This window comes from Equus quagga, chromosome 6, assembly GCF_021613505.1.
Source record: "Equus quagga isolate Etosha38 chromosome 6, UCLA_HA_Equagga_1.0, whole genome shotgun sequence".
NCBI classification, from domain to species: Eukaryota; Metazoa; Chordata; class Mammalia; order Perissodactyla; family Equidae; genus Equus; species Equus quagga.
Window position 1 is genome coordinate 107,991,815 of NC_060272.1, and position 16,919 is coordinate 108,008,733.

Genomic DNA, 16,919 nt, shown 5'->3' on the forward strand with positions numbered 1-16,919 from the left:
GCAGATAATGCACCATGAACATTCCTCTCTATTAACGAAAACCTTTCAGTGTTGGGGTCCACGTTGTCAAACTTTTTAAGGAACTTGCTGAGGCCTGCAAAGGCTTCTGCTAAACCCTTCACTGTGAATTTTCTCGAACGTTGTTCTTTTTCTTCTCCTGCAGTTTCCTTTTCTCTTGCCTCTTCTTGAGCTATGCATTCCTGTTCCAGTTTCAACAATTCCTCATTAGCCAATTTCTCAGGAACCACCTCGAGGAGCTCCTCAATGTCATCCTCATCCACACCCAGGTTAAAGTTGTTTGCCATCTCAACCACAGCCTTCCTGATTTTTGCAACCTCCTCATCCTTGGAAAATCCCTTGAAGTCATGGACAAACCTCTTGAGTGTCTTCTTCCAGGCGCTATTCATAAATTCCTTGGTGACATCACCCCAGGTGCAAGCAAGGTTCTTGATGCAGTTATAGGTGTCATAATCCTTCCAGAAGTGCATCAGTGTCTTCCTCAGCTGCAGCAATAACCTGGGCAAAGGTCCTCCTCAGGTAGTAGGCCTTAACATCTACTATAACTCCTTGGTCCACCGGTTGGACTAAAGTGGCAGCGTTTGGAAGGAGAAACACTGCTTCAATATAAGCCTTGAAACCTGGCACTGACTTCGCCTCCTTATGGATGAAAGTCCTTTCAGGCATCTGTTTCCAGAATAGAGAAGCTTCACTCATACTGAATATTTGCTCTGGCAAGTAATTTTCCTCCACAATCAGCTTATCTAGAGTTTACAAAGATTCTTCAGCTACCTTCACATCAACACTCACAGACTCACCACTCACTTTCATGCTATGTAATGATTAACGATTCTTGAATCACTTAAATACCAAGAACTAGCAGTAAATTCAACATCGTAGTTGGGTCCAGTCTTCTCTTTCAACAATGCAAACTTTTTGCTTTGGCCATGATCATCATACTCCTAAGAGGGATATGCTTCTGTGTCTAGTCTTCAATCCAGGTCATCAGAAGTTTCTTCATGTCTGATATAGGCCCTTCTCGATTTTTGTTAGTCTCATTACCCTCAATGAAGCAGATCCTTTAACAGCTTCCATCACTTTGTTCTTGTTCTTTAAGATCGTAGTTATGGTAGAATGGGACATGCCTAACTGGCAAGCAATAACCATTACTGATTTTCCACCTTCATAGTCCTAATCACTTCTAATTTCATTTCCAGGTCAATCACTTGATGTGGTCTCTTAACATTAGCAGTGGATCTGGTATGCTCAGGGGCCATGATGAACAAGAACATAAGATTAAATCAAGCACAAGAGAAAATGAAATAATCAAGAGACGTGGTAAGCATAAGATGTATGAGGCTGCTGCCGGTGTTAACACAGCACATTGTTTTACAGTACACTTTTTTTGGTAAGTAAAAAGACTGTACTCTAAAATAACAATAAAAAGTATAGTAAATACACAAACCAGTGACACAGCTGTTTATTATCATTATCAAGTACTATGTACTGTACATAACTATATGTGCTACACTTTTATACAACTGGCAGTGCAAAAGGTTTGTTTACAGCAGCATCACCACAAAGCCTTGAGTAATGCGCTGCACTATGACATTAGCACATCACTAGGTGACAGGAATTTTTCAGCTCCACTTCAATCTTATGGGACCGTCGTGTACACAGTCCATCACTGACCAAAATGTTACACAGTGCATGAGTGTAGATACAAATATTATATCATTATATGGTATACCTGAAACTTAAAAAAAATCTTGTATTCCTGGAATAAGCTCAATTTGGTGGAAAGCATTATCTTTTTTTACGTATATACAGACATATATACATACACACACACACACATTGCCGGATTCAGTTTGCAAATATCTTATTTAGGATTTTTGCATCTAAGTATGGCACTTATCTACCAAAAGTATCCACTACAGCTAAACATATGCACACCTTATAACTCAGTAATTCCACTCAGAAATGTGTATACACACGTGTACCAAAAGACATTTACAAAAATGTTCATAAGAGCATCATTCATAATAGCCAAAACCTAGAAACAATCTAACACCCCCAGTAGAACGGATATCCTTGTCAATGGAATATTATTCAGCAATGAAAAAGAATGAACTACTACCAAACACAACATAGATTAGTCTTACAGACATAATGTTGAGTGAACAAAAGCCATACACATAGGAAAACATAGTGCATGAGTCAATTTATAGAAAGTTCAAATACAAACAAAATTAAATCCATCAAGACATAAGTCAAAATAGTGGTAACCTATTGAGGGAGGAATGACTGGGGAGGGCCACAAAGGAGGCTTCTGGAGTGCCAGCAATAATCTCAATCTTGCTCTGAGTTCTGGTTATATGGTTATATTCAGTTTGTAAAAATTCCTTAGGCTGAACACTCAGAGCTGTGTGCTTTTCTTACATTATAATAAAAGATGAAACAAAGACACCTAAAGATAAAATTCATTTTATGATAAAGTTCATTTTATGCATTGCACCATAAAAAATACTTGAGAAAAATATAAGACCCATTAGCAGGAAACAGATTTACAGTTTTAAATTATCTACTACCTGGCCTTTAACCCCACATAGATCCCACTGCCGCATGCTGGTACTCCAGCCCTACTCCAGCCTCTCACTGATGGTCCATTGAGGTGTAGAGGTCATCCACAGGTCAACTTTTGGTGTAAAAAGGCAGACTAGGAAGATTGGGATGAGGAAGGCAGATCAGTTCCTGAGTAAGATACTCTCCATGATTTAAATAAGGCAAAAAGAGCCCTTTGACAAGAAATTACACACTTGAGGATTTCACTCAGTGAGTATTAACCCTAAGAGGTAGGTACTAATGCTACCCCATTTTTACAGATGAGGAACTGAAGTGTGGAAGCAGTTACGTGACTTGTCCAAGGCTGAGACACAGGGTGTGCTATGGCTGAGATGTGAACTTGGGTCATCTGAGTACAGCCTGTGCTCTTAATCACAACCCTATCCTGCCTCCCCCAGAAAGCTCTTAATTATCTCGTAGAGAAAGGTGGCGGGCAGATACAGAAATATTTTCACTTTACATTCTTTCTCCTGCCATCATGTAAATCCTATGATGCTTCCCATTTCTTGTGCATTCATTTCTTCTTAAAGAATGAGCCCCATCTTCCTTAATGCAATGGATATGGGTATGTGTGATGTTGAGGGGAGGCAGATCTCAGCGTCAAGAATGAAAAGTCAAAGTTCCCTGGAAGTCCAGTAAAAGAAGACCCAACTCAGTCAAACAGCATCATTCCCACTGCTCTACTTCATTCTAACTTCAGGTAGTGGCATCAACACCCAGAAGAAACAAAAAAAAACAAAAAAAAAAAAAAGGAGGAACTGGGGCTGGCCCCGTGGCCGAGTGGTTAAGTTCATGCACTCCGCTTTGGGGGCCCAGGGTTTCCATGGTTTGGATCCTGGATGCGGACATGGCACCGCTCAGTAGGCCATGCTGAGGTGGCGTCCCACATAGCACAACCAGAAGGACCCACAAATGGAATATACAACTATGTACTGGGGGGGGCTCTGGGAAGAAGCAGGAAAAAAAAAAAGGAACTAATAAAGGAGACTGACAGCAGTGAATATTGTTATGGAAGCCAAGTAAGATGAGGTCTGACAACTGACCACTGAATTTAGCAATGTGACTTTTACAAGAGCGAATTTAAAGTTAACTACAACTGGTTCAAGAACAGAAGCAAAGGAATTCCACTCTCTCAAGGAACTTTGCAATAGATGGGAATAGAGAAATGAGCAGTAGTTGGAGGGTAACGGGGAGTCAAATGTATGTTTAAGAAGAGAGAAAAAGCACAGGGAGGGAAAAATTAATGACAGAAGAAAGAAAAAAAATGTTTAAGTCACCAGTCTCCTATGTGTGGACCTGGAAGGCGTTTTCCATTTTTCACTCTTATAAAAGAGCCAAGAAGATGATGCAGTACTTAGACCTATGTGTTTATGTGCAACTATTTCTGTAGGATAAATTCCTACAAGTGGACCTGCTGGAGAGAAGGGTCTGCACATTTTTTAAAGTGGTACATATAGCCAAACAGCCCCAAATTGCATCAGTCTACATTTCCATCAATGGAGTATGAAAATGCCGGTTGCTCCATAGTCATCAGCATTGGGCATTATCATTCCACTTACTTTTTGCAAATCTAATATAAAAAATTCTTACTGTTATTTGAATTTACATTTCTTCTAAAATAAAACTTAACTGTTTAGTTTGGCAGTTTCTTAAAAAGTTAAACATGAATTTACCACATGACCCAGGAATTCCATTCCGAGGTATCCACCCAAAAGAAATGAAAATATATGTGCACACAAACACTTACGCACAAATGTTCATAGCAGCATTATTCATAATAGTCTCAAAGTGGAAACAATCCAAATGTCTATCAACTGATGAATGGATCAACAAAATGCAGTATATCCACATAATGGAATATAATTCAGGCATAAAAAAGAATGAAGCACTGATACATGCTACAATATAGATGAGCCTCAAAAAACATACACAGTGAAAGAAGCCAGACTGGTAATGAGCATGGAAATCCCTAAAATTGATTATAAGGATGACTGCACAACTCTGTGAACATATGTAAAAACCACTGAATTTTACCTTTAAATGAGTGCATTGTAGGGTATGTGGATTATATCTCAATAACACTGTAATTTTTAAAAGAAGAATGCAGTCTCAAGCCGGTTATAAAACAGCAGTTAGAGTATGATCCCATTTTTGTAAGAAAAAAATATATATATACCTACACACACATATATAAAATATATTAATGTATACATATAGAAAAAATTCCAGAAGGGTAGAGACTAAATTATAACACTAGTTTGTTCTGGGTGGTAGGATTACAGGGTCATGGATATTTTTCACAAGAGGGAAAAAAGGATTCTCTGACCCCTTTGCTTATGGGCTTTCTTCTACTCAAGGTTGGTAGTAGCTGAATTTTTCACAAGATATATTACCAATTTAATCTGTTTAAATTTTAAAATAATAGTAACACCTTCAAAATTATTAAATCAAACCTTCTTGACTTACAATATGAATCACTAGTCTGTTAAATCAAGTCATTCTTTCATGCATTCTGGCCTTTTAAAAATTAGGTAGCAATGATTATCCTAGTCACTAAAAACTCCCCAAGGAACGTCTCTCTCTGAAGTGACAATGGAGCACTACAGAGTACAAACTGTTTTAACCGAAAAGTTTCCAGGACAGGACAAGTGCTACTCGCACAGGAAAGAAAGGGCCTGTTGAAGTAGCCGAGGACAGAGCAATCTAGCGTACACTCTCACGCCGAACCCCAAATCCAGGAGGCCTTTCTCCTTTCAGTCAAACGTGGAAGCAACACTAATTAGCTTTCTGAACGCCATCCCCACAAGAACACTAGTCATCTGTGGGCAGCGGCATCTGGAAGTGACAGAGGTACTGGGACAGGTTCTGGAAGGTCAGAAAGTGCCCAGAAAGCTGTCGGGTATAGTTTAGCCCCAAGAAGCTACCAAAACCTAGAGGGAAAACATTGTATAAAACTTAGAAAAAGGAGGAAACATTCTCTCCAAATCTTTTGTAGGATGCCACTCCAGAAAAAATTAATTTTGAAATGTGGGGATTTTATTTAGAATGAGTAAAACATTTAAATTATATCTATGTATATTGCTAACTAGTAACAAGTCTGTTTTTGCGTTATTATTAAAAGCAATCATATGCAATGCAAAAATTTAAAGACTACTACAAACTATAAAGAGTATAAGTAAAGCAGTAATGACAAGGTCTGGCTTTAAATTCATGAAGCAATGGAGAGTTCAAACTGGTTTTTCACATTTTGCCCCTTCCTCCACTCCAGTCACACCCACCACAGCTCCACCAGCCAATATGTACCATCTGGCAGTGACTGTTATTATACGGTTTGTTTACTCCCAAATAATGTAATTATATCTAAAAATGTATGCAACTGTACAATTTTTATGTAAAATGATCTACATTTAGTAAAAAGAGCACAGACTATAAGCTAGTCAGGCCTAGTGAAAGTGACTGCTCAATAAATGTAAATAGAGGAATTGACTTGGACAAGACCTCACTAACCCTAGGTAAATGTGTTTTAACCTCTCTGGACTAAATATATGTAAAATATATTAACATATATGCATGGAATATGTATGCATTCATATACATCCACAGAAAAAATTCAGGAAAGTTACAAACTAAACCTTAAGACTGGCTTTTCTCTGGCTCGGAGGAGTACAGGGGTAGGGTGCTGTCATAATAAATTAAAAGCATGGATATGAAGGCATTTAACATACGCTCCTGCCCATGTGGAGCCCTGACATTTTCACCAGAGCGAAGAAAGACAGTCTCTTCTTTGCTAACAGAATTTTCTCTCACTATTTTTTGATGTAGTGGTTGTTATACTAAGTGTTCCTCGTATCATGACTGAATCCAAGAATTAGAGGGAAAAGGCTAATAGTGTAGCATCTACTTACTCCTATAGATATTAGATACCAGGTGCTCGTTAGTTAGACAAGAGTAAGCAGAAAGATTTGCGAGTTGAAAAGAAAGTAGAACCTCACTTCTGACCTTATGACCTTGAGATTCTCAAAGGTTAGCTGAAGTAAAATATATTTGCATTTTGAAGGGTAAGGTTTAAAATAAGTTGGATGGAAAATATTAAAATGTGGTATTGTTTAGGTTATAAAGACATACTTAGCACTCAGGCTATCTTCATAACAAACAATACAACATCTGTAAAGAGTACTAAAAACCAAGTGCCGTATCACCTTACTAACTTCTCCCAGCCCATCTCAGGTCCCAAACACACTCAGAAAACTTGCAGCAAAGGCTACCTCTCTGGCTAAAATGCATTACCCAAATTTCTAACAGAGTGGGGAAATGGCATGGAACTCCCAACGTCAGATTTTAGTATACCCTGACTGAACAAATCTGAGCTTTGAATTCTAAGAAAGGTGACAACTGATACTTATCAACTTAATCTTGTTATCCTTAGATCAAAAATATTTCTCTGGCTGATTAAATATTGCTGGATTATTACAACATTCAAATTAATTCAATGATAAAGTCCTTTAACTTCAAGGAGATTTTCTCATTTTAATTCATGAAATTTTTGTCATTTATTTATATCATAATCACCCATAATGGATAAAAGAAAGTTCACCGCCTATATGATAATCTGCTTAGTGGTTAAGAACAACAGCTCTGCACCTGGACTGCCTAGGTTCAAATCTCACTGTGCTATTTACCAACTGTGAAACCTTAGGCAAGTTACAATCTCTCTTGCCTCAGTTTTCTCATGTGTAAAATAAAGGTAATGACAGTACTTATCCCTCTTATCACATAACTTCTCACATTGTTCTGAGGATTAAGTGACTCAATATAGTATATAAAAATGTTTAAACAACACCCAGCACATAATAAGTGCTATACAAGCATTAGGTGCTGCAAAGGGCTCCTGGACCAGCAGGGTAGCTGACAATTCAACTCAATTCTGACCTTATCTACCCAAAATCAGAATCAGATTCCACCAATAAAGGACTCAGTCCCACAAGACCACCCTCCACTTTAGACGCCAATCATTAAGTCGTGGTTGTTACCTATATACTTCTGACTGATGGGCTACAAATCAGAGGTGCCCACAATCCCCTCCTTGGGTTCAATTAATTTGCTAGAACGGCTCATAGAACTCAGAGAAACATTTTACTTACTAGATCACTAGTTTATTAGAAAAGGATATAACTCAGGAACAGCCAGATGGAAGAAACATAGTACAAGTATGTAGGAAGGGACACAGAGCTTCCATGACCTCTCTGGGCATGCCACGCTCCCAGCACTTCCATGTGCTCACCAATCCCCATCTCCAAAATAGAGGCAATGAGTTGTCCTTTGGGGTTACGGGGGCTTCATTACGCAGTCATGATTGACAAAGTCATTGGCCACTGGCAACTGATTCAACCTTAAGCGCCCCCCTCCATGGAAATCAGGAGGTGGGACTGAAGGTTCCAATCCTCTGATCGCCTGGCTAGTTCTCCTGGCAACCAGCCCCCACTCTTGGGTGGGATCCAAAAGTCACCTTCATTAACATAAACAAGACACCTATATCACTCTCAACACTTAAGAAATCCCATGGGTTTTAGGAGCCGTGAGCCAGAAACTGGATGAAGACCAAATACATAGTTCTTATAATAAATCATAATATCACAGGTGCTATTAATATTATTTTGTTAAAAGTTTTTACAGAGCCAGGGCCAGCCCACTTCAGCAGCCCAGGTTCTTTTCCCTGGGCGTGGACCTACACTACTCTGTTGGCAGCCATGCTCTGCTGGCAACCTACGTACTAAAATATAGAGGAAGACTGGCACGGATATTAGCTCAGGGCAAATCTTCCTCAGGAAAAAAAGAAATTTTTTACAGGGCCAGTTCTGGTGGCCTAGTGGTTAAGTTGAGCACGCTTCTCTTCAGCAGCCCAGGTTCAGTTCCCAGGCGTGGACCTACACCACTCATCTGTCAATGGCCATGCTGTGGCAGCAGCTTACATACAAAAAGAGGAAGACTGGCAACAGATGTTAGCTCAGGGCAAATTTTCCTTGGAAAAAAAAAAATTTTTTTACAAAGACAAACTAAAACTATCTCATGCTCTAAAAAGAATGTTCATTTCATTAGAGAGATTACTTACGTTCAAAAAATTTCCACTTTTATAAAAACAAGAATTGCATTAAAATATACAATGCAATTACATTAAAATATAAAATACAGCCTCAAATACCTGTTTGGAACACAAGTTCTTTTCCTCCTACACCTGCTGCCTCCAAGTTAATGAATGCACGAATCAAGCTGGCCCAGGGGTGCTGAGTGATGAAACCATGACTGGCCTGAATAGGAAGGAAACAGAACAAGCAGAGGTTAAATAATCTTAAATTACTAGTCTTTATTTTGCTTACTTTAAAGACAGAACATCTACGTTGATGAGGGGAAGAACAGGAAAATAACCATTTTTTCAAAGGTGGTATCTAACAGACATCTATCTGGCTCTCTCTCTACGCATGATGGCTGTGTGCAGTTTGCTGAGCGGAAAGTCGTCATCACAGGAGGCAGCCGGAGTTCCATGAGTGATGCCAACAACGTCCTTAGTAAGCGTGAGGCTGTGCAAAAGAAAGCGCAAAAGAATAGGGGAGAAGGGATGATCTGCCTGGGTGGGTGCCTGCCTCACACTGTGTGCCTGCCTCAAAACATCTCCGAAACTCCGCTGTCAAAGAAACCCTGAGGTGAATAATTATGCCATCGCAGAATCCTTTTAGGAATCAAACACTGACAAGATGATCTGTTCTAAGCTGAGTTTTCAAATACTGAACATGTGTGCATAACTATGGAATTTTTAAACTACTGCCAGGTACAATGTTTCTTTTGCACGTCATTTTATAATACCACTTAAATGAATAACCAAAAGGCATAAGTGTTAACTATTATCATTATTACTCTCATTATTATTAGTCAAGCTTAGTACTTAAAACAGTAAAATCTCACTTGCAAGACATTTTCCTCAGCACCATTAAAGAGAAAAATGACAGCATGATGTAAGGCTTCTGAAGACGTTGACAAGACGTGAAGGACTTCCAGCATCACTGAACAGCTAACTGCATCATCACTGGCACCTTTAAATCAGAAAAAGAGATTTGCTTCTCAGACTTTAAAACCTTCACAGTAGGAACCATCATGGCTAGGAATGGGGTGTTCTCATCACAGAAGCTGCAGAAGCACAGCTCACTCTGTCATCTGGGGATGAGTAGATCTACCAGCAGTAAACTCCATGAGGGCAGGGATCTTTATCTGGTTTGCTTGCTGACTTACTCTCAATGTCAAGAACTGTACATAGCCAAAAGTAGATGCTCACTTAATATTTTTTGAATAACCAACCAGATGGGACCTAAATTTGACACTGAAAACTGGCATTTTCATCAACCCAAGGTAACTTGTTTCATTCTTTATCCTTATTCCACATCCTCTGTAACCTTCTCATTTCTCGTGTTCACAGCTTCCTATATCATCTCCCACTGCCACCCTCTCCTTTCCTGCTTGTTTTCCCGCCAAAATCATAAAAGCTGCAGATCACTCCACATTGATAGGAGGGTCAGTTTGGAAAGCGTAGCTTTTTTTTTTTTTTTTTTTTTGCTGAGGAAGATTCGCCCTGAGCTAACATCTGTGCAGTCTTCCTCTATTTTATATGTGGGTCACTGCCACAGAATGGCCGCCAACGAGTGGTGTAGATCCATGCCTGGGAACTGAACCCAGGCTGCTCAAGTAGAGTGTGCTGAACTTAACCACTAGGCCATGGGGGTCAGGCCCTGGTGTAGCAATTTTTAAGCTTTCTCCAAGGGGATCATGTGATCAAAAGTACAAAGAAGAACCAAATCTAGTAAGATACAGGGAAGGAGACTAATGACCTAAGTATTATCCCTGGTCCTAGCACTGATAAAGCAGAGGACCTCATCAATCACTTAACTTCTTCTTGATTCAGAAACTTTACATATTAATTTAAAACTGATTATAAAGATGACTTTTAGTGTCTTGATTTTGTTAAAGCGCTTAAGAGCAGTTAAAGGAACTCATTGAATATTTGATGATATTAAGGAATTACTGTTAAGTTTTTTAGGTGAGGTACTTCATGGTGTTATGGGCATGCCAAAAAAGAGTCCTTAGGGTTGGCCCGGTGGCTCAGCAGTTAAGGTCGCACATCCTGCTTCAGCGGCCCAGGGCTTGCTGGTTTGGATCCTGGGTGCAGACCTCTGTATTGCTTGTCAAGCCATGCTGTGGCAGGCGTCCCACATATAAAAAAGTAGAGGAAGATGGGCATAGATGTTAGCTCAGGGCCAGTCTTCCTCAGGGGGAGAAAAAAAAACCAGGAGGCTTGGTGGCAGATGTTAGCTCAGGGCTAATCTTCCTCAAAAAAAAAAAAGCAAGAGTCCTCATCTTTCAGGGATATAGACTGAAATACTTATGAAGAAACTGATACAGCTGAGATCTGCTTCAAATAATCAAGGGTTGCCTGGATGGGGTAAAGAAACAAGATCAGACTGTTGAAGCTGGGTGATAGGTAAACTCAGGTTCATTAAACATTCTATTTTTGTACATATTTGAAATTTTCCATAATAAAAATTTTAAAGAGTCATCAAAGTAAGCAGGCACAGCAATAACACAAGCAATTGCATTTCTGGTTTTACACAGTAGGAGGCAGGGTGCTACAGAGTTTAACGTGGGTTTCTGAAGAAAGACTTGGAAGTAAGTTCTAGCTCTGTCATTCACCCAATTTCCTGGTCTAGAAAGCAGGCTAATAATATCTACCTCACAGGTGTATTGTGAGGATTATAAGATAAAGTGGTCCACATTCAATTTTAGTTTTTCCTTCTTCTCTTTGCAAACTTAAGGAAGGCTCTGCAGCCAGCTAAGATGCTTGTCTTGGCATTAGTAAATTCCAGACTCCATCCCTACCCAAGAAGTAACTACTTATTAGCTATAACTGTCTCGGTTGTGAGTACAGGATTGTAATTTAATCAATAATTATCTAATTACTATCAAGTAGGAAGTATTTGTAGCTATCAGTAAAAAGTGCCACCTTTCAGGAACCAAATGAAATTAATGGTTTTTAACTTTCAGACTGTGAGTAACTTTAATATAAAAAGCAAACAATAAAATTTTTCTTTATTCAAAGAGGGAAACTGAAAGAGATATATCTAGATAGGGTTGATTAAAAAGTTAAACTGTGGGGCTGGCCCCGTGGCCGAGTGGTTAAGTTCGCGTGCTCCACTGCAGGTGGCCCAGTGTTTCATTGGTTCAAATCCTGGGTGCGGAAGTGGCACTGCTCATCAAACCACGCTGAGGGAGCGTCCCACATGCCACAACTAGAAGGACCCACAACGAAGAATATACAACTATGTACCGGGGGGCTTTGGGGAGAAAAAGGAAAAAAATAAAATCTTTAAAAAAAAATAGTTAAACTGTCCATTTATCTTCCTTTATTTTAATGGTTCTGGTGTCTGAGAACAGAACTAGAGAAGGGTCATATATCACTAAGAAAGTGAAGGTAAATTAGAGGACAGTATCTATAAAGGCTGGGTGGTTAACCAACCATCCCTTTCCATTTAGAATTAACCCTGAAATTGAAACCACCCGTAAAATAACTCAATGTCTCTTCTACCAACAACCTGGAACCACACAGCAAACCCAAAATATTTAAAGCCTTTCTGTGGGTAATATTACTCCTAATTGGTATCAGTCCCTGAGTTCCAGATACAATGCCAAGAAGAACTTTTAAAAAATACCCATGTTTCAATTAGTTCATCCACTAAAAGGATTTAGGTGATAGTCTATTTTATGAGTCTGTTTTTAAACTATTTTTAACAATTTATTATTGACAGAAATGTCCTTGAGATTGTTGGTACAGGTATTCTTATAAAATTTTAGGGGCCAGCCTGGTGGTGCAGCAGTTAAGTTCGCACGTTCCACTTCAGCGGCCCGGGGTTTGGGGCTCGAGGTTCAGATCTCGGATGTCGCCATGGCGCCACTTGGCAAGCCATGCTGTGGTAGGTGTCCCACATATAAAGTGGAGGAAGATGGGCACGGAAGTTAGCTCAGGGCCAGTCTTCCTCAGCAAAAAGAGGAGGATTGGCAGCAGATGTTAGCTCAGGGCTAATTGTCCTCAAAAAAAATAAATAAATTTTAGTTAAAAATGGGTTCCAAAAACCCACAAAAATGTCATCCTTTCATTATTGGATTCCATATATGTGGTGTGTAACATCTGGCACTATGTTTCTGATATTTGTATACACATCTTTCTTATATAATGTTCTTAAATAACCGTGGTATTAATTTGCTCCTTCCTAGAATTTAAGCATAATAATAGTGGGCATAGGGTGACACTTATTTTATAACTGCTTTGAAATAGGCATAAAAGATCTCTGGTTTCCCCAGCACACACAAAGGTATTTCTGACTTTATAAAACAGATGTGTGAATACTGATTTTTGAAAAAGCATTTTACATTCTGAATGCAACTGGCAAGCTTTCTTATTAAAGATCTCCTAGTATGAATCATTTTACCAAGCAAATAAATTTTATTTTATATTTGGCATAACTCTAGATGTTCATGTTGGGCCTGCTATAAATTCAAGCAATCTGGAAATACTAATACTACATAACAATTAATAGCAAAAAAAAAAAAAGGATTTTTTGTGCCAGGTATTATTTTAGTAATTTACTTGTATATAATCCTCATTTAATCCTCTATGCAATGCCAATAGCAAAGTACTATTATTATCTCCATTTTACAGATGAGAAACTGAGGAAAGAAGAGGGTAAGCAGTTTACCAAAGGAGTCATTAACCACACTCTATTACTCTCCACCCTTTCAAATGCAGCTGAAAGAACTGACTGGCCAGGAAACCCAGCACATGGTCCCACCTCTGTCTCTGATCAGTGGTGATCAACTAAGTTGATTCCTGTGTCAAATGAGGAGGTTGAACCAGATGCCATCTTAAGTCTCGTCTACCTCTAAAATGCTATGATTCCATTGTAAAATGCTACTATTTTCTATTTTTCCCTACTTACAATCTAACTACTGAAGACAACTTTCTGATGAGTCTTATTTTTAAAAATGGAAGTTCAATTTAGGGGATTCTCATTCATTCAACAAATATTCACTGTGTCACGCACTGTCCTACACATCAAGAGTTCTATTTTGTCAAAGTATTTTCAGAGCAAAATTTATGGATTAATGAGGTACCTTAACAGTCCGGCATCCCCAGGAGACCAAAATTCTCACTTCACAGGTTGAAAGAAACTGCTAGGAGAGATGTCCTCCAAACCCTGTGTCCCCTGAAGGCAGGGACTGTTCCTTTATCCTGTATCCCCAAAGCCTAGTACAACACCTAGCTGAGTAAACACTTGAAGCGGCAGAACCTAACTGTAGGACTCATGGACATCTCCTGGTAACACTGATAAAACTACTTCAGTGTCACTGGGCTGCTGGTACTCACGTTTACAAAATAAATAAACAAAGCATTGAGAAAACAGTGAGGTGTTAGATCTTAAACTAAATGATACTATTCTAATTATCCCGCCTTCCATCACAATGAAAAAAGGGCTGTCTGTGAAAACAGTGCCCCACAGGTGCCTAAGCAGCTCGGAGTTAATAAGCTTTCTGGGCTGTGACAACTTCAAAATGACTAAAAAATAGGTACCTACCTGGTGAGTTTGCCACTGAGTCAAAATGACAGTTAGCCAGGACCGCATGCTGGGCTCCATCTCTGGGTTCCAGCTTTACTACAACATTGGTGATATTGTCATAGTAGCTTGTAAAACCACCCAAGAAGTCAATGCTAAAGGAGCCTGTGGGCCGCTGTACATCTACTGAAATCTTGTGAAGGCTGCTGCTTTGAACTTCAATCAGTTTAATCTGTTCCAGGAGGTAATGCACCGTCAGAATTTCATTTTCTGGACTTCCTGTAGTCCTGGGGCCAATAGCTGTTATGTGTTCAAGATAATCCCTGGAAGTGACCAAAAGAATGATGTCCAGGCATGCTAGACTTAACGCTTAGCACAGAGGAACTTTCCCCCACACTCCCCCTCCCCACCAAAAACAAGTTCTTGGACTTCTCACATAAAAAAGGCTGCCTTTTATTATTTCAGGCACCCTGTGAAAATCACTTGTCAAGTTCCATCATTTTACTTTGCCTCCCCCATGGCTTCATCCCTTCAGAGTTTTCTCCACCCCCTCTATTCCCAAATTCTCCCAATCCCCATATCCAATCGTTACAAAGACTAGGGATTCCATTCAAAACGTGTAACTGCTGAAGGCCACACAGGACAGGATACAACTCCATTGTGCCACACTGGGGAGGGTTACTGATCCAGGGTTACTGACTCTAAGTAGCAGAAACCAATGAAGAAGGCCAATTAAGTCAAGAGGTCCGATAAGCAAAGAAAAACTTTTGATTGTGAGGAATGGACTTAGCCCTCCTGGTGTGCACACAAGGCCTTGTAACTTCAATTCAGGCCCAAACCAACTCTACCCCTAAAACAAACAACATTTTTTGTCTTTTCACTGCATTCCAAGAGAGGAAAAAAAGGTGGGAGGAGGGGGGTTCTAGAAAGTTCTTAGGAAAATAAACTTCCTGCACTTTGTACTCAAAAGTTTTTAAAACACAATGGCTACTGAAAACTCTTCTAGCTTAACGATTTTATGAGCTTTGACACACTTACATTACCATACCTTTGACTTAATCATCTTCCCTAGTACAGTCTTTTTTGTTTTTCTTAAAAAAAAAAGTCAAACCTTACACACCAGGGGCCCAAGGACAAGCTCCAGGAACCAGAGCACTTCTGAAATTGTAAAATTTTGAACATGCGGTCTTGCAGGCAGTCTCCATAACTCCCAGGTTTCAGGATTGTGTCCCCCAAAAGTTAGATCACTGTAATATCCCCTTCGACATCTCCCCCAAAAGCGCATTTATAAAATGGTCTAGGTACACAAATGTCACTCTCCTTCATTTCATTTGGAAAGCAGGACGACTAGTAAAAAGTGGAAGTTGCTCAAGAAGATGGGGGACGACTAACAACCAAACATCTGTAAAGTGGGGCAGAAAAGCAGGCGCAATTCCCCTGTCTACCCCTATGTGCACCACGAGCTTGACAAGGGCGCACGCAAGCCCCGAGTCAGGTAAACTGGGACTCCAGAAGAGGGACCCTCAAGGCCACCCCACCACAGGTGCAGCCGGGCGGAGGCGGCGAGCCCGGCCGGTCCCGCGGGGCGGGCGCACACAGGTGTGGTGCCCGGGCCCCGGCAGGGGCCGCAAAGGGACGTTCGGCGTTGGAGGGAGCAGCCGGTACCTGGCTTGGCCCGCGTCGAACTCCCCGCGGTGCCCAGGGGCCCCGCGCAGCACGAGCTGCTGCAGCGAGAGCTGGACGAGCGTCCGCAGCGCGAGCAGGTAGAGCGCCAGCCCCAGCGCGGCGGGCGCCTCAGACAGCGCGCTGCCCGCCCCGCTCCGCTTCCGCGTCCTTGCGCCGCCACCGCACGAGTCCGCCAGGGAATCCTGCGCCGGGGCCTCCCTCTCCGGTTGCGGCGTGGCCCCCGGGCCGTCCCGGCGCTCCCCTCCGACGCGGTGCCGCCTCACGGCCGCCGACTCCGAACCCCACTCCATAGCCACGAGCCTCCGCCGCCAGCACAACTACCCCAGCCCGCTACAGCCCCGGGAGTAGCCGCGGCGGCAGCAGCGCCTCCTAGTGAGCGGACGGAAACTGCAGAGGGCCAAACTTGTTCTGATTGGCCCGTCCCGCCGCGCTGCGACCCAGCCTCCAGGCAGATGGCTGGCGGGCACCGCGGCAGGACCGGCCCTGGCTGAGCGTAATGGATGTGCCATCTCCTGCAGGGCTTCCTTGCCTGGCGTGGGACAGAGATTTCCAAATGGAAAGATACCAAGAAACCCGAGAAAAATGAGGTACTGCTTTTAAAAGAATGCGCGTGGTGCACCACGCCGATGAAGGCCACGGCCCAGCTTTCATAAGGAGCGTTAGAACAGGCTCTGGAAACAGTAGGCTCCTGGCTCTTAAAATTAGAAATAGGATGGCGCAGAGGAGGCCCAGCCTCATGCGTCCACACACGTCATCTAATCACAGATCTTCATAACCGTGTGGGGTCCCTGGCAGTACCACTGTCTCCATTTAAAAGATGAAGAAAAATAATAGCAATTATTTATTGAACACCTGCCATGAACCAAGCACTGTGCTAAGTGCTTTAATACATTATCTCATTTGATTCTCCTAAGAACCCTGAAAAGGAAATATTTTTATTCCCACTTAATAGCTGATACAGGT

General features: G+C 41.1%; 1 protein-coding gene across 1 annotated transcript in view; it reads right to left on the minus strand.

Annotated features, from left to right (window-relative positions):
- ERMP1 (endoplasmic reticulum metallopeptidase 1) overlaps positions 1-16,278 on the minus strand; it is a 47,838-nt gene extending 31,560 nt beyond the window's left edge. Inside the window, exons 1-4 of the mRNA XM_046664307.1 lie at positions 15,936-16,278; positions 14,292-14,593; positions 9,580-9,707; positions 8,822-8,927 (exon numbers count right to left, since the gene is read on the minus strand). Of these exons, the coding sequence (XP_046520263.1) occupies positions 8,822-8,927; positions 9,580-9,707; positions 14,292-14,593; positions 15,936-16,246 (847 nt within the window). The 5' untranslated portion in view covers positions 16,247-16,278. The remainder of the gene's footprint in view (positions 1-8,821; positions 8,928-9,579; positions 9,708-14,291; positions 14,594-15,935) is intronic.
- Between the last annotated feature and the right edge of the window lie 641 nt (positions 16,279-16,919).